Below are 21,331 nucleotides of genomic sequence, written 5' to 3'. Positions count from 1 at the left end.
AATCTACAATGTAAATAGTCATGAAAATAAAGAAAACCCATTGAATGAGAAGGCAGTACAGGCCAAAAATTTGGCCTGTACTGTGTATTCCATGTGAAAACACGAATCTCATTAAAAAATATCAAATGTCACCAAAACGCATCAATCGAAGTCGTTTTAATCGGCTCTTTAAGTTCTCTTATAAAATAATGTTGCTGAAAAGACGACGTGTCTAATATTTTTTATTTCTGACCGTCCAAATATGTTGAAATATATTTTGGTACCTGTACAGGTGATTTGTCGGTCTGTGGCTCTCAGTTTAAAAAGGTTGGGCATCAAGTTCATTTGTCATTTGGTCACTTGTTTTTTTCTTAAAGGGACACAGCATCACTCCTTGTGTTTCATAGAGCATCGATGCTAACTTTATGTCATCCTCTGGAAGGGAACGCCGTATTTTTCGGAGTATAAGTCGCTCCGGAGTATAAGTCGCACCGGCCGAAAATGCATAATAAAGAAGGAAAAAAACATATATAAGTCGCACTGGAGTATAAGTCGCATTTTTGGGGGAAATTTATTTGATAAAAGCCAACACCAAGAATAGACATTTGAAAGGCAATTTTAAATAAATAAAGAACGGTAATGTGTTAATAATTTCACACATAAATCGCTCCTGAGTATAAGTCGCACCCCCGGCCAAATTATGAAAAAAACTGCGACTTATAGTCCTAAAAATACGGTATTCCATGTGAAAACACGAATCTCATTAAAAAATATCAAATGTCACCAAAACGCATCAATCGAAGTCGTTTTAATCAGCCCCTTAAGTCCTCTTATAAAATGATCTTGCTGAAAAGACGACGTGTCTAATATTTTTATTTCTGACCGTCCAAATATGTTGAAATATATTTTAGTACCGGTACAGGTGATTTGTCGGTCTGTGGCTCTCAGTTTAAAAAGGTTGGGCATCAAGTTCATTTGTCATTTGGTCACTTGTTTTTTTCTTAAAGGGACACAGCATCACTCCTTGTGTTTCATAGAGCATCGATGCTAACTTTATGTCATCCTCTGGAAGGGAAAACCGTATTTTTTCGGAGTATAAGTCGCACCGGCCGAAAATGCATAATAAAGAAGGAACAAAACATATATAAGTCGCACTGCAGTATAAGTCGCATTTTTGGGGGAAATTTATTTGATAAAAGCCAACACCAAGAATAGACATTTGAAAGGCAATTTTAAACAAATAAAGAACGGTAATGTGTTAATAATTTCACACATAAGTCGCTCCTGAGTATAAGTCGCACCCCCGGCCAAACTATGAAAAAAACTGCGACTTATAGTCCGAAAAATACGGTATTCCATGTGAAAACACGAATCTCATTAAAAAAGATCAAATGTCACCAAAACGCATCAATCGAAGTCGTTTTAATCAGCCCCTTAAGTCCTCTTATAAAAGTATGTTGCTGAAAAGACGACGTGTCTAATATTTTTATTTCTGACCGTCCAAATATGTTGAAATATATTTTGGTACCTGTACAGGTGATTTGTCGGTCTGTGGCTCTCAGTTTAAAAATGTTGGGCATCAAGTTCATTTGTCATTTGGTCACTTGTTTTTTTCTTAAAGGGACACAGCATCACTCCTTGTGTTTCATAGAGCATCGATGCTAACTTTATGTCATCCTCTGGAAGGGAACACCGTATTTTTCGGAGTATAAATCGCTCCGGAGTATAAGTCGCACCGGCGGAAAATGCATAATAAAGAAGGAACAAAACATATATAAGTCGCACTGGAGTATAAGTCGCATTTTTTGGGGAAATTTATTTGATAAAAGCCAACACCAAGAATAGACATTTGAAAGGCAATTTTAAATAAATAAAGAACGGTAATGTGTTAATAATTTCACACATAAGTAGCTCTTGAGTATAAGTCGCACCCTCGGCCAAACTATGAAAAAAACTGCGACTTATAGTCCGAAAAATACGGTATTCCATGTGAAAACACGAATCTCATTGAAAAATATCAAATGTCACCAAAACGCATCAATCGAAGTCGTTTTAATCAGCCCCTTAAGTCCTCTTATAAAATTATGTTGCTGAAAAGACGACGTGTCTAATATTTTTTATTTCTGACCGTCCAAATATGTTGAAATATATTTTGGTACCTGTACAGGTGATTTGTCGGTCTGTGGCTCTCAGTTTGAAAATGTTGGGCATCAAGTTCATTTGTCATTTGGTCACTTGTTTTTTTTCTTAAAGGGACACAGCATCACTCCTTGTGTTTCATAGAGCATCGATGCTAACTTTATGTCATCCTCTGGAAGGGAATACCGTATTTTTCGGAGTATAAGTCGCTCCGGAGTATAAGTCGCACCGGCCGAAAATGCATAATAAAGAAGGGAAAAAACATATATAAGTCGCACTGGAGTATAAGTCGCATTTTTGGGGGAAATTTATTTGATAAAAGCCAACACCAAGAATAGACATTTGAAAGGCAATTTTAAATAAATAAAGAACGGTAATGTGTTAATAATTTCACACATAAGTAGCTCTTGAGTATAAGTCGCACCCTCGGCCAAACTATGAAAAAAACTGCGACTTATAGTCCGAAAAATACGGTATTCCATGTGAAAACACGAATCTCATTGAAAAATATCAAATGTCACCAAAACGCATCAATCGAAGTCGTTTTAATCAGCCCCTTAAGTCCTCTTATAAAATGATGTTGCTGAAAAGACGACGTGTCTAATATTTTTTATTTCTGACCGTCCAAATATGTTGAAATATATTTTGGTACCTGTACAGGTGATTTGTCGGTCTGTGGCTCTCAATTTACAAAGGTTGGGCATCAAGTTCATTTGTCATTTGGTCACTTGTTTTTTTCTTAAAGGGACACAGCATCACTCCTTGTGTTTCATAGAGCATCGATGCTAACTTTATGTCATCCTCTGGAAGGGAATACCCTATTTTTCGGAGTATAAGTCGCACCGGCCGAAAATGCATAATAAAGAAGGAACAAAACATATATAAGTCGCACTGGAGTATAAATCGCATTTTTTGGGGAAATTTATTTGATAAAAGCCAACACCAAGAATAGACATTTGAAAGGCAATTTTAAATAAATAAAGAACGGTAATGTGTTAATAATTTCACACATAAGTCGCTCCTGAGTATAAGTCGCACCCTCGGCCAAACTATGAAAAAAACTGCGACTTATAGTCCGAAAAATACGGTATTCCATGTGAAAACACGAATCTCATTAAAAAATATAAAAATGTCACAAAAACGCATCAATCGAAGTCGTTTTAATCAGCCCCTTAAGTCCTCTTATAAAATGATGTTGCTGAAAAGACGACGTGTCTAATATTTTTATTTCTGACCGTCCAAATATGTTGAAATATATTTTGGTACCTGTACAGGTGATTTGTCGGTCTGTGGCTCTCAGTTTGAAAATGTTGGGCATCAAGTTCATTTGTCATTTGGTCACTTGTTTTTTTTCTTAAAGGGACACAGCATCACTCCTTGTGTTTCATAGAGCATCGATGCTAACTTTATGTCATCCTCTGGAAGAGAATACCGTATTTTTCGGAGTATAAGTCGCACCGGCCGAAAATGCATAATAAAGAAGGAACAAAACATATATAAGTCGCACTGGAGTGTAAGTCGCATTTTTTGGGGAAATGTATTTGATAAAAGCCAACACCAAGAATAGACATTTGAAAGGCAATTTTAAATAAATAAAGAACGGTAATGTGTTAATAATTTCACACATAAGTCGCTCCTGAGTATAAGTCGCACCCTCGGCCAAACTATGAAAAAAACTGCGACTTATAGTCCTAAAAATACGGTATTCCATGTGAAAACACAAATCTCATTAAAAAATATCAAATGTCACCAAAACGCATCAATCGAAGTCGTTTTAATCAGCCCCTTAAGTCCTCTTATAAAATGATGTTGCTGAAAAGACGACGTGTCTAATATTTTTTATTTCTGACCGTCCAAATATGTTGAAATATATTTTGGTACCTGTACAGGTGATTTGTCGGTCTGTGGCTCTCAGTTTAAAAAGGTTGGGCATCAAGTTCATTTGTCATTTGGTCACTTGTTTTTTTCTTAAAGGGACACAGCATCACTCCTTGTGTTTCATAGAGCATCGATGCTAACTTTATGTCATCCTCTGGAAGAGAATACCGTATTTTTTCGGAGTATAAGTCGCGCTGGAGTATAAGTCGCATTATTTGGGGAAATTTATTTGATAAAAGCCAACACCAAGAATAGACATTTGAAAGGCAATTTTAAATAAATAAAGAACGGTAATGTGTTAATAATTTCACACATAAGTCGCTCCTGAGTATAAGTCGCACCCCCGGCCAAACTATGAAAAAAACTGCGACTTATAGTCCGAAAAATACGGTATTCCATGTGAAAACACGAATCTCATTAAAAAAGATCAAATGTCACAAAAACGCATCAATTGAAGTCGTTTTAATCAGCCCCTTAAGTCCTCTTATAAAATGATGTTGCTGAAAAGACGACGTGTCTAATATTTTTTATTTCTGACCGTCCAAATATGTTGAAATATATTTTGGCACCTGTACAGGTGATTTGTCGGTCTGTGGCTCTCAGTTTAAAAAGGTTGGGCATCAAGTTCATTTGTCATTTGGTCACTTGTTTTTTTTCTTAAAGGGACACAGCATCACTCCTTGTGTTTCATAGAGCATCGATGCTAACTTTATGTCATCCTCTTGAAGGGAAAACCGTATTTTTTCGGAGTATAAGTCGCTCCGGCCGAAAATGCATAATAAAGAAGGAACAAAACATATATAAGTCGCACTGGAGTATAAGTCGCATTTTTGGGGGAAATTTATTTCATAAAAGCCAACACCAAGAATAGACATCTGAAAGGCAATTTTAAATAAATAAAGAACGGTAATGTGTTAATAATTTCACACATAAGTCGCTCCTGAGTATAAGTCGCACCCCCGGCCAAGCTATGAAAAAAACTGCGACTTATAGTCCGAAAAATACGGTATTCCATGTGAAAACACGAATCTCATTAAAAAAGATCAAATGTCACCAAAACGCATCAATCGAAGTCGTTTTAATCAGCCCCTTAAGTCCTCTTATAAAATGATGTTGCTGAAAAGACGACGTGTCTAATATTTTTTATTTCTGACCGTCCAAATATGTTGAAATATATTTTGGTACCTGTACAGGTGATTTGTCGGTCTGTGGCTCTCAGTTTAAAAAGGTTGGGCATCAAGTTCATTTGTCATTTGGTCACTTGTTTTTTTCTTAAAGGGACACAGCATCACTCCTTGTGTTTCATAGAGCATCGATGCTAACTTCATGTCATCCTCTGGAAGGGAATACCGTATTTTTCGGAGTATAAGTCGCTCCGGAGTATAAGTCGCACCGGCCGAAAATGCATAATAAAGAAGGAACAAAACATATATAAGTCGCACTGGAGTATAAGTCGCATTATTTGGGGAAATTTATTTGATAAAAGCCAACACCAAGAATAGACATTTGAAAGGCAATTTTAAATAAATAAAGAACGGTAATGTGTTAATAATTTCACACATAAGTCGCTCCTGAGTATAAGTCGCACCCCCGGCCAAGCTATGAAAAAAACTGCGTCTTATAGTCCGAAAAATACGGTATTCCATGTGAAAACACGAATCTCATTAAAAAATATCAAATGTCACCAAAACGCATCAATCGAAGTCGTTTTAATCAGCCCCTTAAGTCCTCTTATAAAATGATGTTGCTGAAAAGACGACGTGTCTAATATTTTTTATTTCTGACCGTCCAAATATGTTGAAATATATTTTGGTACCTGTACAGGTGATTTGTCGGTCTGTGGCTCTCAGTTTAAAAATGTTGGGCATCAAGTTCATTTGTCATTTGGTCACTTGTTTTTTTCTTAAAGGGACACAGCATCACTCCTTGTGTTTCATAGAGCATCGATGCTAACTTTATGTCATCCTCTGGAAGGGAATACCGTATTTTTCGGAGTATAAGTCGCTCCGGAGTATAAGTCGCACCGGCCGAAAATGCATAATAAAGAAGGAACAAAACATATATAAGTCGCACTGGAGTATAAGTCGCATTATTTGGGGACATTTCTGTGATAAAAAACAACACCAAGAATAGACATTTGAAAGGCAATTTTAAATAAATAAAGAACGGTAATGTGTTAATAATTTCACACATAAGTCGCTCCTGAGTATAAGTCGCACCCCCGGCCAAGCTATGAAAAAAACTGCGACTTATAGTCCGAAAAATACGGTATTCCATGTGAAAACACGAATCTCATTGAAAAATATCAAATGTCACAAAACGCATCAATCGAAGACGTTTTAATCAGCCCCTTAAGTCCTCTTATAAAATGATGTTGCTGAAAAGACGACGTGTCTAATATTTTTTATTTCTGACCGTCCAAATATGTTGAAATATATTTTGGTACCTGTACAGGTGATTTGTCGGTCTGTGGCTCTCAGTTTAAAAATGTTGGGCATCAAGTTCATTTGTCATTTGGTCACTTGTTTTTTTCTTAAAGGGACACAGCATCACTCCTTGTGTTTCATAGAGCATCGATGCTAACTTTATGTCATCCTCTGGAAGGGAATACCGTATTTTTTCGGAGTATAAGTCGCTCCGGAGTATAAGTCGCACCGGCCGAAAATGCATAATAAAGAAGGAACAAAACATATATAAGTCGCACTGGAGTATAAGTCGCATTTTTTTTGGGACATTTATTTGATAAAAGCCAACACCAAGAATAGACATTTGAAAGGCAATTTTAAATAAATAAAGAACGGTAATGTGTTAATAATTTCACACATAAGTCGCTCCTGAGTATAAGTCGCACCCCCGGCCAAACTATGAAAAAAACTGCGACTTATAGTCCGAAAAATACGGTATTCCTTGTGAAAACACGAATCTCATTAAAAAATATCAAATGTCACCAAAACGCATCAATCGAAGTCGTTTTAATCAGCCCCTTAAGTCCTCTTATAAAATGATGTTGCTGAAAAGACGACGTGTCTAATATTTTTCTTTCTGACCGTCCAAATATGTTGAAATATATTTTGGTACCGGTACAGATGATTTGTCGGTCTGTGGCTCTCAGTTTAAAAAGGTTGGGCATCAAGTTCATTTGTCATTTGGTCACTTGTTTTTTTCTTAAAGGGACACAGCATCACTCCTTGTGTTTCATAGAGCATCGATGCTAACTTTATGTCATCCTCTGGAAGGGAATACCGTATTTTTTCGGAGTATAAGTCGCTCCGGAGTATAAGTCGCACCGGCCGAAAATGCATAATAAAGAAGGAAAAAAACATATATAAGTCGCATTTTTTGGGGACATTTATTTGATAAAAGCCAACACCAAGAATAGACATTTGAAAGGCAATTTTGAATAAATAAATAACGCTAATGTGTTAATAATTTCACACATAAGTCGCTCCTGAGTATAAGTCGCACCCCCGGCCAAACTATGAAAAAAACTGCGACTTATAGTCCTAAAAATACGGTATTCCAAGTGAAAACACGAATCTCATTAAAAAATATCAAATGTCACCAAAACGCATCAATCGAAGTCGTTTTAATCAGCCCCTTAAGTCCTCTTATAAAATGATGTTGCTGAAAAGACGACGTGTCTAATATTTTTTATTTCTGACCGTCCAAATATGTTGAAATATATTTTGGTACCTGTACAGGTGATTTGTCGGTCTGTGGCTCTCAGTTTAAAAAGGTTGGGCATCAAGTTCATTTGTCATTTGGTCACTTGTTTTTTTTCTTAAAGGGACACAGCATCACTCCTTGTGTTTCATAGAGCATCGATGCTAACTTTATGTCATCCTCTGGAAGGGAATACCGTATTTTTGCGGAGTATAAGTCGCTCCGGAGTATAAGTCGCACCGGCCGAAAATGCATAATAAAGAAGGAACAAAACATATATAAGTCGCACTGGAGTATAAGTCGCATTTTTGGGGGAAATTTATTTGATAAAAGCCAACACCAAGAATAGACATTTGAAAGGCAATTTTAAATAAATAAAGAACGGTAATGTGTTAATAATTTCACACATAAGTCGCTCCTGAGTATAAGTCGCACCCTCGGCCAAACAATGAAAAAAACTGCGACTTATAGTCCGAAAAATACCTTTACCCAGGGCCGGCCCGTGGCATAGGCCGTATAGGCAAATGCTAAGGGCGCCGTCCATCAGGGGGCGCCACGCCAGTGCCACAAATGTTGGAGAAAAAAAAAAAAGTTGGTACTATTATTTCTAAATACAAAAAATAATCCCTCGTTAATTAAAATGCAAAGTAAAGCCTATATAATAGAAATATTATTTGTTACAACATTACGCCCCCCCCACGGTGCACCCCCTCCCTTCCCGTATCATGACTCTTTTTGGACGTCACCACATCAAAAAATCAACACAAGATGTCAAAACGGCCAAAACTGTCAGGTGCCCAGGGAAGAAAAAAGAGAAAAGAAGAGGAGGAGAAACGAGAAAAAGACAGAGGTAGCAGGTAGGTAACGTTAGCCTACATGAAATTATTTGTCTGTTACAGAATGTGATAGTAACCTGGCTTTTTAGCATTAAGCTAATGTTACATGATTCGGCAATTGCTAATCAATAAATAGCTAGTTCTGTTTTAACGTCGGGTTAATTGTGGAGGGGGCTAAATTGTTATGGAAAATAATAATGTAACGTTAGGTAATTACAGTACTCCCACCTTACATTCCTCAGGGACATTTGTATTAGATCTTTTAAGCAGGTGTTTTTTGTTTACATTGTTATTGCCTTCTGGTTAGCTAATGTTTGCCCTGCAGGTAATAGTCACTTTTCCACCCCTTTATATATTAGGTATAGTTGTAAGCCTAGTTGTTAAAGTGCACATCATTAATGTTAATTAAGCAATATGTATGTAAAAAATATTGTATTTCATATATTCATTTTTTATTTTTTGCATTCATTTATTTATTCATATTTTTTTTTATCTTGTTAACTATTCTGATTGTTAATTTGCTTTCTTTAAGTAAAAAAAAGGTCAAAGACAAAGCTATTTGGTTTCTTGTGAGTATATACACTTCACTGCCGATGTGGGGGGGGGGGCGCCACCTAAAATCTTGCCTAGGGCGCCAGATTGGTTAGGGCCGGGCCTGCGTTTACCAAACAATCTGTCACTCCTAATCGCTAAATCCCATGAAATCTTATACGTCTAGTCTCTTATGTGAATGAGCTAAATAATATTATTTGATATTTTACGGTAATGTGTTAATAATTTCACACATAAGTCGCTCCTGAGTATAATAATAACTAATAATAATAACTGGGATTTATATAGCTCTTTTCTAAGTACCCAAAGTCGCTTTACATGTAGAACCCATCATTCATTCACACCTGGTGGTGGTAAGCTACTTTCATAGCCACAGCTGCCCTGGGATAGACTGACGGAAGCGTGGCTGCAATCTGCGCCAACGGCCCCTCCGACCACCACCTATCATTCATCATTCAATTCACCGGTGTGAGTGGCACCGGGGGCAAAGGGTGGAGTGTCCCGCCCAAGGACACAACGGCAGCGATTTTTTGGATGGTAAGAGTCGGTATAAGTCGCACCCCCGGCCAAGCTTAGAAAAAAACTGCGACTTATAGTCCGAAAAATACGGTATTCCTTGTGAAAACACGAAACTCATTAAAAAAGATCAAATGTCACCAAAACGCATCAATCGAAGTCGTTTTAATCAGCCCCTTAAGTCCTCTTATAAAATGATGTTGCTGAAAAGACGACGTGTCTAATATTTTTTATTTCTGACCGTCCAAATATGTTGAAATATATTTTGGTACCTGTACAGGTGATTTGTCGGTCTGTGGCTCTCAGTTTGAAAATGTTGGGCATCAAGTTCATTTGTCATTTGGTCACTTGTTTTTTTCTTAAAGGGACACAGCATCACTCCTTGTGTTTCATAGAGCATCGATGCTAACTTTATGTCATCCTCTGGAAGGGAATACCGTATTTTTCGGAGTATAAGTCGCACCGGCCGAAAATGCATAATAAAGAAGGAACAAAACATATATAAGTCGCACTGGAGTATAAGTCGCATTTTTGGGGGAAATTTATTTGATAAAAGCCAACACCAAGAATAGACATTTGAAAGGCAATTTTGAATAAATAAAGAACGGTAATGTGTTAATAATTTCACACATAAGTCGCTCCTGAGTATAAGTCGCACCCCCGGCCAAACTATGAAAAAAACTGCGACTTATAGTCCGAAAAATACGGTATTCCATGTGAAAACACGAATCTCATTGAAAAATATCAAATGTCACCAAAACGCATCAATCGAAGTCGTTTTAATCAGCCCCTTAAGTCCTCTTATAAAATGATGTTGCTGAAAAGACGACGTGTCTAATATTTTTTTTATTTCTGACCGTCCAAATATGTTGAAATATATTTTGGTACCTGTACAGGTGATTTGTCGGTCTGTGGCTCTCAGTTTAAAAATGTTGGGCATCAAGTTCATTTGTCATTTGGTCACTTGTTTTTTTCTTAAAGGGACACAGCATCACTCCTTGTGTTTCATAGAGCATCGATGCTAACTTTATGTCATCCTCTGGAAGGGAATACCCTATTTTTCGGAGTATAAGTCGCTCCGGAGTATAAGTCGCACCGGCCGAAAATGCATAATAAAGAAGGAACAAAACATATATAAGTCGCACTGGAGTATAAGTCGCATTTTTTTGGGGACATTTATTTGATAAAAGCCAACACCAAGAATAGACATTTGAAAGGCAATTTTAAATAAATAAAGAACGGTAATGTGTTAATAATTTCACACATAAGTCGCTCCTGAGTATAAGTCGCACCCTCGGCCAAACTATGAAAAAAATTGCGACTTATAGTCCTAAAAATACGGTATTCCATGTGAAAACACGAATCTCATTAAAAAAATATCAAATGTCACCAAAACGCATCAATCGAAGTCGTTTTAATCAGCCCCTTAAGTCCTCTTATAAAATGATGTTGCTGAAAAGACGACGTGTCTAATATTTTTTATTTCTGACCGTCCAAATATGTTGAAATATATTTTGGTACCTGTACAGGTGATTTGTCGGTCTGTGGCTCTCAGTTTAAAAAGGTTGGGCATCAAGTTCATTTGTCATTTGGTCACTTGTTTTTTTCTTAAAGGGACACAGCATCACTCCTTGTGTTTCATAGAGCATCGATGCTAACTTTATGTCATCCTCTGGAAGGGAATACCGTATTTTTTCGGAGTATAAGTCGCACCGGCCGAAAATGCATAATAAAGAAGGAACAAAACATATATAAGTCGCACTGGAGTATAAGTCGCATTTTTTTGGGGACATTTATTTGATAAAAGCCAACACCAAGAATAGACATTTGAAAGGCAATTTTAAATAAATAAAGAACGGTAATGTGTTAATAATTTCACACATAAGTCGCTCCTGAGTATAAGTCGCACCCCCGGCCAAACTATGAAAAAAACTGCGACTTATAGTCCGAAAAATACGGTATTCCTTGTGAAAACACGAATCTCATTAAAAAATATCAAATGTCACCAAAACGCATCAATCGAAGTCGTTTTAATCAGCCCCTTAAGTCCTCTTATAAAATGATGTTGCTGAAAAGACGACGTGTCTAATATTTTTTATTTCTGACCGTCCAAATATGTTGAAATATATTTTGGTACCTGTACAGGTGATTTGTCGGTCTGTGGCTCTCAGTTTGAAAATGTTGGGCATCAAGTTCATTTGTCATTTGGTCACTTGTTTTTTTCTTAAAGGGACACAGCATCACTCCTTGTGTTTCATAGAGCATCGATGCTAACTTTATGTTATCCGCTGGAAGGGAATACCGTATTTTTCGGAGTATAAGTCGCTCCGGAGTATAAGTCGCACCGGCCGAAAATGCATAATAAAGAAGGAACAAAACATATATAAGTCGCATTTTTTGGGGACATTTATTTGATAAAAGCCAACACCAAGAATAGACATTTGAAAGGCAATTTTAAATAAATAAAGAACGGTAATGTGTTAATAATTTCACACATAAGGCGCTCCTGAGTATAAGTCGCACCCTTGGCCAAACTATGAAAAAAACTGCGACTTATAGTCCGAAAAATACGGTATTCCATGTAAAAACACGAGTCTCATTAAAAAATATCAAATGTCACCAAAACGCATCAATCGAAGTCGTTTTAATCAGCCCCTTAAGTCCTCTTATAAAATTATGTTGCTGAAAAGACGACATGTCTAATATTTTTATTTCTGACCGTCCAAATATGTTGAAATATACTTTGGTACCGGTACAGGTGATTTGTCGGTCTGTGGCGCTCAGTTTAAAAAGGTTGGGCATCAAGTTCATTTGTCATTTGGTCACTTGTTTTTTTCTTAAAGGGACACAGCATCACTCCTTGTGTTTCATAGAGCATCGATGCTAACTTTATGTTATCCTCTGGAAGGGAATACCGTATTTTTCGGAGTATAAGTCGCTCCAGAGTATAAGTCGCATCGGCCGAAAATGCATAATAAAGAAGGAAAAAAACATATATAAGTCGCATTTTTTGGGGACATTTATTTGATAAAAGCCAACACCAAGAATAGGCATTTGAAAGGCAATTTTAAATAAATAAAGAACGGTAATGTGTTAATAATTTCACACATAAGTCGCTCCTGAGTATAAGTCGCACCCTCGGCCAAGCTATGAAAAAAACTGCGACTTATAGTCCTAAAAATACGGTATTCCATGTGAAGACACGAATCTCATTAAAAAATATCAAATGTCACCAAAACGCATCAATCGAAGACGTTTTAATCAGCCCCTTAAGTCCTCTTATAAAATGATGTTGCTGAAAAGACGACGTGTCTAATATTTTTTATTTCTGACCGTCCAAATATGTTGAAATATAGTCCGAAAAATACGGTAAGTTAATTATTTGTTAATGGTTAGTGTAGGACGCTAGAGGTTCCACTGTAAACAAATAAACTATTGATCATCTGTCAGTGTATGAAATAACATTCCTGGAAAGAAAGAAAAGAACACACAGAAGCAAAAGGCACTCCACAACTTAATTGTCGTGGAGGAACTTTTCATCTCAGAATTTCAGCCGGCGCGGCTCAAATTCTGTCGATTCACAACAAAGACAAACAGAATCAACTCAAAGAGGAAGCAACGCAAAAGGAAAAATGTGACAGGAGAAGGCTGAGAGAAACTGTAGGGACGTTGCAGAGATGGAGGAAAAAGGCTAAAAAGGTTCAGGCGGGTCAGGAAAAAGGTGAATTCACTTGAACTTTTCTTCATCCATAGCCTGACTTCTGAGGGGTGGGGGGGGGGGGGGGGAAACGTCCTAAAATCACCTCATCCTGTCTGGTCGGGGATTTTTTTAAGTGAAGCCACTTTTACTGAATATCGTCCGCACTCGGACCATCCCGTTTGTGTCCTCTCGTGTCATATTTCAATTTAGACGTGCAGCCCAAGTGGAATTTAGTGACGGCCCTGCAAAAATCAAAGTGCTGCTAAGTCGTGCTTGTCAGGGAAATGCATGAAGAGCAAACCAAGAGAGGAAGAGGAGGAGGGGGTGAGGGGGGAAACACAATGGTGGGAAGTGATGATCAAAGTTGCCTTGAAAAGGTCGAGAAGAAATCAAAAGGGATGCACAAAAACTAACAGCATTTTCCTCTGATCGGGATCGATTCAGATTGATGACATTAGTTTTGACTTTCAAAACCTTCCAGTACCTTATTTCTCTGCTCGCCTAGTCCTAATGCGGCATCGTCCACAAAGATGGGATCCCACATCGAGTCATACGCGTCAATTTCCCTCTGTTTCATTCTGGCATACAGAGCATCATCTCTCTGAACTACATTTCCCACCAGCCACTGCAAGCATACAAAATCAGCACTGTTACTTCCGGGAAGAGAAAAAGGGGGGAGGGGAGGTTGTTTAATTTAGGATGTTGCTGCTGATGGCTGGAGAGGCGCAGGCGTTTGGAGGGAGAAGTAGCGGCGCCACATCTGTGTGTTTTTTTTTTTTTTTTTTCCCCCTTGCAAGGCGCCTTAATGCCCTTTGAGAAACACAGCAACATGGACACAAGCCTGACATTTCTGCATTCACTCTTTGACAAGTCACCTTCATCTTTGGACACACACAAACACACACAAGTCGAAATGGACATTTAGCATTTACAAAACCCAAAACCAGTGAAGTTGGCACGTTGTGTAAATGGTAAATAAAAACAGAATACAATGATTTGCAAATCCTTTTCAACTACACTCTTAGAAATAAGGGTTCTTCTACAAGGGCTGAGGTTCTAACTGGAACCATTTGCTTCTGAAAACCCCTTTCCCGAAGAAAGGGTTTTTCAAGGGTTCTTGGTAACGCTAATGGTTCCAGTAAGAACCATTTTGATCCAGAGAACCCTTTAAAATCCCTTTTCTGAATAATTGGTTTTAAAAGGGTTCTCACTAACACTAAGGGTTCCAGTAAGAACTATTTTGATCCAGAGAACCGTCTCTGCAGCATCGCGTGGACATCGGGGGCGGTACCTCTGGATTGGCAGACCGGGGTGGTGGTTCCTCTCTTTAAGAAGGGGAACCGGAGGGTGTGTTCTAACTATCGTGGGATCACACTCCTCAGCCTTCCCGGTAAGGTCTATTCAGGTGTACTGGAGAGGAGGCTACGCCGGATAGTCCAACCTCGGATTCAGGAGGAACAGTGTGGTTTTCGTCCTGTTCGTGGAACTGTGGACCAGCTCTATACTCTCGGCAGGGTCCTTGAGGGTGCATGGGAGTTTGCCCAACCAGTCTACATGTGTTTTGTGGACTTGGAGAAGGCATTCGACCGTGTCCCTCGGGAAGTCCTGTGGGGAGTGCTCAGAGAGTATGGGGTATCGGACTGTCTGATTGTGGCAGTCCGCTCCCTGTATGATCAGTGCCAGAGCTTGGTCCGCATTGCCGGTAGTAAGTCGGACACGTTTCCAGTGAGGGTTGGACTCCGCCAAGGCTGCCCTTTGTCACCGATTCTGTTCATAACTTTTATGGACAGAATTTCTAGGCGCAGTCAAGGCGTTGAGGGGATCTGGTTTGGTGGCTGCAGGATTAGGTCTCTGCTTTTTGCAGATGATGTGGTCCTGATGGCTTCATCTGGCCAGGATCTTCAGCTCTCACTGGATCGGTTCGCAGCTGAGTGTGAAGCGACTGGGATGAGAATCAGCACCTCCAAGTCCGAGTCCATGGTTCTCGCCCGGAAAAGGGTGGAGTGCCATCTCCGGGTTGGGGAGGAGATCTTGCCCCAAGTGGAGGAGTTCAAGTACCTCGGAGTCTTGTTCACGAGTGGGGGAAGAGTGGATCGTGAGATCGACAGGCGGATCGGTGCGGCGTCTTCAGTAATGCGGACGCTGTATCGATCCGTTGTGGTGAAGAAGGAGCTGAGCCGGAAGGCAAAGCTCTCAATTTACCGGTCGATCTACGTTCCCATCCTCACCTATGGTCATGAGCTTTGGGTTATGACCGAAAGGACAAGATCACGGGTACAAGCGGCCGAAATGAGTTTCCTCCGCCGGGTGGCGGGGCTCTCCCTTAGAGATAGGGTGAGAAGCTCTGCCATCCGGGAGGAGCTCAAAGTAAAGCCGCTGCTCCTCCACATCGAGAGGAGCCAGATGAGGTGGTTCGGGCATCTGGTCAGGATGCCACCCGAACGCCTCCCTAGGGAGGTGTTTAGGGCACGTCCCACCGGTAGGAGGCCGCGGGGAAGACCCAGGACACGTTGGGAAGACTATGTCTCCCGGCTGGCCTGGGAACGCCTCGGGGTCCCACAGGAAGAGCTGGACGAAGTGGCTGGGGAGAGGGAAGTCTGGGCTTCCCTGCTTAAGCTGCTGCCCCCGCGACCCGACCTCGGATAAGCGGAGGAAGATGGATGGATGGATGGAGTTCTTCAGGGATTGTTGAAAGCATGGGTAAGATCCTGTGTCACCAGGGACATACTTCCTGATAACATTTGCCAATAATGGTGCCTATCTTTAAATAAATGTTTTTCTCATTAAAATGTTTTGAATGTTTGTTCAATGTCAACATGATAAATGACCACAATATAATATGAACTAAACTGATCTGTAGAATACAATATGGTTCTTTATAGAACCCTCAGAAGACAAGACGGTTATCGGTGAAAACCTTTGAAAAGGGATGTTTTTAGAACCCCCTGTGTCAGGTCTATATGAAACCCTTGAAACATGAAATAGTTCTTTGTGGAACTCCCTGTGTGGGTTCTAGATGAAACCCTTGAAACCTGAAAGGGTTCTTAGTGGAACTCCCTGCATGGGTTCTAGATGAAACCCTTGACAAACGAAAGGGTTCTTAGTGGAACTCCCTGTGTGGGTTCTAGATGCAACCCTTGAAATACGAAAGGGTTCTTAGTGGAACTCCCTGCGTGGGTTCTAGATGAAAGTCTTGAAATACAAAAGGGTTCTTAGTGGAACTCCCTGTGTGGGTTCTAGATGAAACCCTTGAAATACGAAAGGGTTCTTAGTGGAACTCCCTGTGTGGGTTCTAGATGAAACCCTTGAAACATGAAAGGGTTCTTAAAGTTAAAAAGTTAAAGTACCAATGATTGTCACACACACACTAGGTGTGGCGAAATTATTCTCTGCATTTGACCCATCACCCTTGATCACCCCCTGGGAGGTGAGGGGAGCAGTGGGCAGCAGCAGTGGCCGCGCCCGGGAATCATTTTGGTGATTTAACCCCCAATTCCAACCCTTGATACTGAGTGCCAAGCAGGGAGGTAATGGGTCCCATTTTTATAGTCTTTGGTATGACTCGGCCGGGATTTGAACTCACAACCTACCGATCTCAGGGCGGACACTCTAACCACTAGGCCACTGAGTAGTGGAACTCCCTGCGTGGGTTCTTTGTAGAACCTCTCATGGGGGGTTCTGGGTGGAACCTTACACACACAGTTCTAGGTAGAACCCTCCGAAAGGGTTCCAGGTGGAACCTTTATAAAAAGGTTCTACCTGGAGCCAAAAAGGGTTCTCCTATGAGGACGAGCCAAAGAACCTTATATGGTTCTACTTAGCACTTTTATTTCTAAGAGTGTACAAACCCCGTTTCCATATGAGTTGGGAAATTGTGTTAGATGTAAATATAAACGGGATACAATGATTTGCAAATCATTTTCAACCCATATTCAGTTGAATATGCTAATAATCATTAACTTTAGAATTCGATGCCAGCAACACGTGACAAAGAAGTTGGGAAAGGTGGCAATAAATACTGATAAAGTTGAGGAATGCTCATCAAACACTTATTTGGAACATCCCACAGGTGTGCAGGCTAATTGGGAACAGGTGGGTGCCATGATTGGGTATAAAAACAGCTTCCCAAAAAATGCTCAGTCTTTCACAAGAAAGGATGGGGCGAGGTACACCCCTTTTGTCCACAACTGCGTGAGCAAATAGTCGAACAGTTTAAGAACAACGTTTCTCAAAGTGCAATTGCAAGAAATTTAGGGATTTCAACATCTACGGTCCATAATATCATCAAAAGGTTCAGAGAATCTGGAGAAATCACTCCACGTAAGCGGCAAGGCCGGAAACCAACATTAAATGACCGTGACCTTCGATCCCTCAGACGGCACTGTATCAAAAGCCGACATCAATCTCTAAAGGATCACCACATAGGCTCAGGAACACTTCAGAAACCCACTGTCACTAAATACAGTTGGTCGCTACATCTGTAAGTGCAAGTTAAAGCTCTACTATGCAAAGCGAAAGCCATTTATCAACAACATCCAGAAACGACGCCGGCTTCTCTGGGCCCGAGATCATCTAAGATGGACTCATGCAAAGTGGAAAAGTGTTCTGTGGTCTGACGAGTCCACATTTCAAATTGTTTTTGGAAATATTCGACATCGTGTCATCCGGACCAAAGGGGAAGCGAACCATCCAGACTGTTATCGACGCAAAGTTGAAAAGCCAGCATCTGTGATGGTATGGGGGTGTATTAGTGCCCAAGACATGGGTAACTTACACATCTGTGAAGGCACCATTAATGCTGAAAGGTACATACAGGTTTTGGAACAACATATGCTGCCATCTAAGCGCCGTCTTTTTCATGGACGCCCCTGCTTATTTCAGCAAGACAATGCCAAGCCACATTCAGCACGTATTACAACAGCGTGACTTCGTAAAAAAAAGAGTGCGGGGTACTTTCCTGGACCGCCAGCAGTCCAGACCTGTCTCCCATCGAAAATGTGTGGCACATTATGAAGCGTAAAATACGACAGCGGAGACCCCGGACTGTTGAACGACTGAAGCTTTACATAAAACAAGAATGGGAAATAATTCCACTTTCAAAGCTTCAACAATTAGTTTCCTCAGTTCCCAATCGTTTATTGAGTGTTGTTAAAAGAAAATGTGATGAAAATGCCATTTCCCAACTACTTTGGCACATGTTGCAGCCATGAAATTCTAAGTTAATTATTATTTGCAAAATAAAATAAAGTTTATGAGTTTGAACATCAAATATGTTGTCTTTGTAGCATATTCAACTGAATATGGGTTGAAAATGATTTGCAAATCATTGTATTCCGTTTATATTTACATCTAACACAATTTCCCAACTCATATGGAAACGGGGTTTGTAATATTCAATTGAATAGACTGCAAAGACAAGATATTTAATGTTCGAACTTAGAAACTTATTTTTTTTTTGCAAATAATCAATAACTTAGAATTTAATGGTGTCAGGTTCAAACATTGATGACATCTATTAAACGAGACAAGAAGCAAAGAATCAAACAGAGACAGGATTCAATTTGGTTCAATTGAGGAGAAAGGTGTCGACCTGTAACCTCTTACAGTGTCACCCACGCTCTAACGAAAAAAAGTTTACATCTCCTCTTTTATTTGGGTATTCCCTGTTTACATAACAACAGCTGTTTCTAAAGGAATGGGGGGTCTGTAAACAGCCATTGTTTTCGGTCACATTAACACAAAAGAAAAAGATGCCTCGGGCTTGGTCTGGTCCTGGATCGAGCTTGGGAAGGTCTTGGATCAAAATAGATAACCCCTCCCGTCTCCTCCCACCATACACAGCGGAATTTTCCAAGCCTTTGGCTTGGGGCAACAAAGACAGCCTCTTGTCTGTTCACTGGGAACTCAGGGAACGGAAAGTTTTTTGATAATTTACATACAATTTTGCAAAAAAGGGGCATGTATACCACTGTGTTACATGGCCTTTCCTTTTAACAACACTCAGTAAATGTTTGGGAACAGAGGCAACCAATTTTGAAGCTTTTCAGGTGGAATTCTTTCCCATTCTTGCTTGATGTACAGCTTAAGTTGTTCAACAGTTGTCGTATTTTCTGGGTGTTGTTGATAAATGGCTTTCGCTTTGCATAGTAGAGTTTTAACTTGCACCTACAGATGTAGCAACGAATCAATCAATCAATCAATCAATCAATCAAAGTTTATTTATATAGCCCTGTGGAGGGGGGCGTGGCCTGCAGGCCTGCAGCGAGGCGGGGTGTGCCAGGACCGGCCTCGAAGTCAGCGACAGGTGCGTGGATGGCCCACCTGGGCCTTGTTATCTAATCACCTGCCGCTCTGTATAAGCAGCAACCGGGAGGAGAGACGTGGTTGGAGCTGGGGGAGAGCGAGAGCACGACGAACATTGACAAAAAGACAACTGCTGAAAAGCACCAAGAGACTTGTTTGGAAGAACAAAAACTGTCTTGTAACAATGAGACGGGCTCGCCTGGAAATGCTTGGTGGTCAGGAGGACCCACTGGAAGGCAGCTTCCACAAGCCCTTAATCACAAGTGTCTCAAAGGGCTGCACAAGCCACAACGACATCCTCAGCTCAGATCCCACATTAGGGCAAGAAAAAACTCAACCCCATGGGACACTGTAGGGACGAACTGTAGTTACTGACAGTGGTTTTCTAAAGTGTTCCTGAGCCCACGTGGTGATATCCTTTACACACTGATGTCGCTTTTCGATGCAATACCGCCTGAGGGATCCAAGGTCACGGGCATTCAATGTTGGTTTTCGGCCATGCAGTGATTTCTCCAGATTCTCTCAACCTTTTGATGATATTACTGACCGTAGATGGTGAAATCCCTAAATTCCTTGCAATAGCTCGTTTTGAAATGTTGCTCTTAAAACTGTTGGACAATTTGCTCACGCGTTTGTTGACAAAGTAGTGAACATCGCCCCATCCTTGTTTGTGAATGACGGAGCATTTCATGGATGCTGCTTTTACATACCTGCCAACTTTTGAAATCAGAAAAACCTAGTAGCCAGGGTCCAGGGCCCGGTAGGTCCAGGACAAAGTCCTGGTGGGGGGTTCAGGTTCGCCCCCCGACGCAAAATGATTATTAGCATTCAGACAGGTTAAAATGTTGCTAAAACCATCACTTTTCTATCAGTCACAGTGACTTTTCAAAACAAAAATATTACAGCAAAAATCATATGGGTTGATTGACATGTTTATTCTGTAAGCTAACTTCAATAGTTTGAAATTATTTTGACAGTTAATGCCAGTTATCCTGTCAACCTTTCACAAGACTTCAATTTGTTAATTGAAAGTATAAACAACTTTTACAGTAAACAAATGGTAAAACAGTACTAAACAATTCCATTAAAAACAAAATTGGTGTCATTATTAACTTTCTGTCCAAGCTTGTATAATCTACTGCCTTGTTCAATTGTAAAAAATATTCTGTGCCTAAAATTCACATTTCTATCACAATTATCATACTGTAAACATGGTAAGCTAACTTCATTCAAATTAATAGTCCTGTCAATAGCATGGAATTACAATTCAAATGTAGTTTTTTGTAAGCCTTTCAAAAGAATTCAAAATATGAAAAATTAATGAAAATTAATTGAAGCCATCAGACACTTGAAAAGTGGCACATCACATCTCTAATGTAATCATTTGAACTTTTCAACAGAAATAGCACTGCAAAAATATTAAGGACATACTTCTGTATTTTGGTAGTTATGCTGTCAACATTTAACAAGATTTCTTCAACTTGGACTTGAAAGCATAAATAGTATAAACACTTTTAACAGTACTAAACAATTCCAATAGATAACATTGGTGTCATTACCTTTTTGTGGCTAAAATCCAAATGTATTCTATCAGATTGATCATACTGCAAAAATGATATGGTAACTTTATGATAAGTTTACTTCATTAAAATGTAATTCAATAGCATCATAGAATTAAGAAGTAATAGAATAGTATGATAGTTATATGTTACTTGTTTTGAACATGTTATCGTTATCACAAATAAAAAGATATACTGTACACAGA

General features: G+C 39.6%; 1 protein-coding gene across 2 annotated transcripts in view; it reads right to left on the bottom strand.

Moving 5' to 3' along the window:
- gabrb2a (gamma-aminobutyric acid type A receptor subunit beta2a) overlaps positions 1-21,331 on the bottom strand; it is a 233,893-nt gene that overhangs the window by 11,572 nt on the left and 200,990 nt on the right. Inside the window, exon 9 of one of the 2 annotated variants that reach the window (XM_061930322.2) lies at positions 13,748-13,888. The exons of the other annotated variant lie outside the window; for it this stretch is intronic. Within the exon in view, the coding sequence (XP_061786306.1) occupies positions 13,748-13,888 (141 nt within the window). The remainder of the gene's footprint in view (positions 1-13,747; positions 13,889-21,331) is intronic. 2 annotated transcript variants of the gene reach the window in all.

This window comes from Nerophis lumbriciformis, linkage group LG36 (genome assembly GCF_033978685.3).
Source record: "Nerophis lumbriciformis linkage group LG36, RoL_Nlum_v2.1, whole genome shotgun sequence".
Classification (NCBI taxonomy): domain Eukaryota; kingdom Metazoa; phylum Chordata; class Actinopteri; order Syngnathiformes; family Syngnathidae; genus Nerophis; species Nerophis lumbriciformis.
This window is presented reverse-complemented; position numbering and strand designations above follow the sequence as displayed.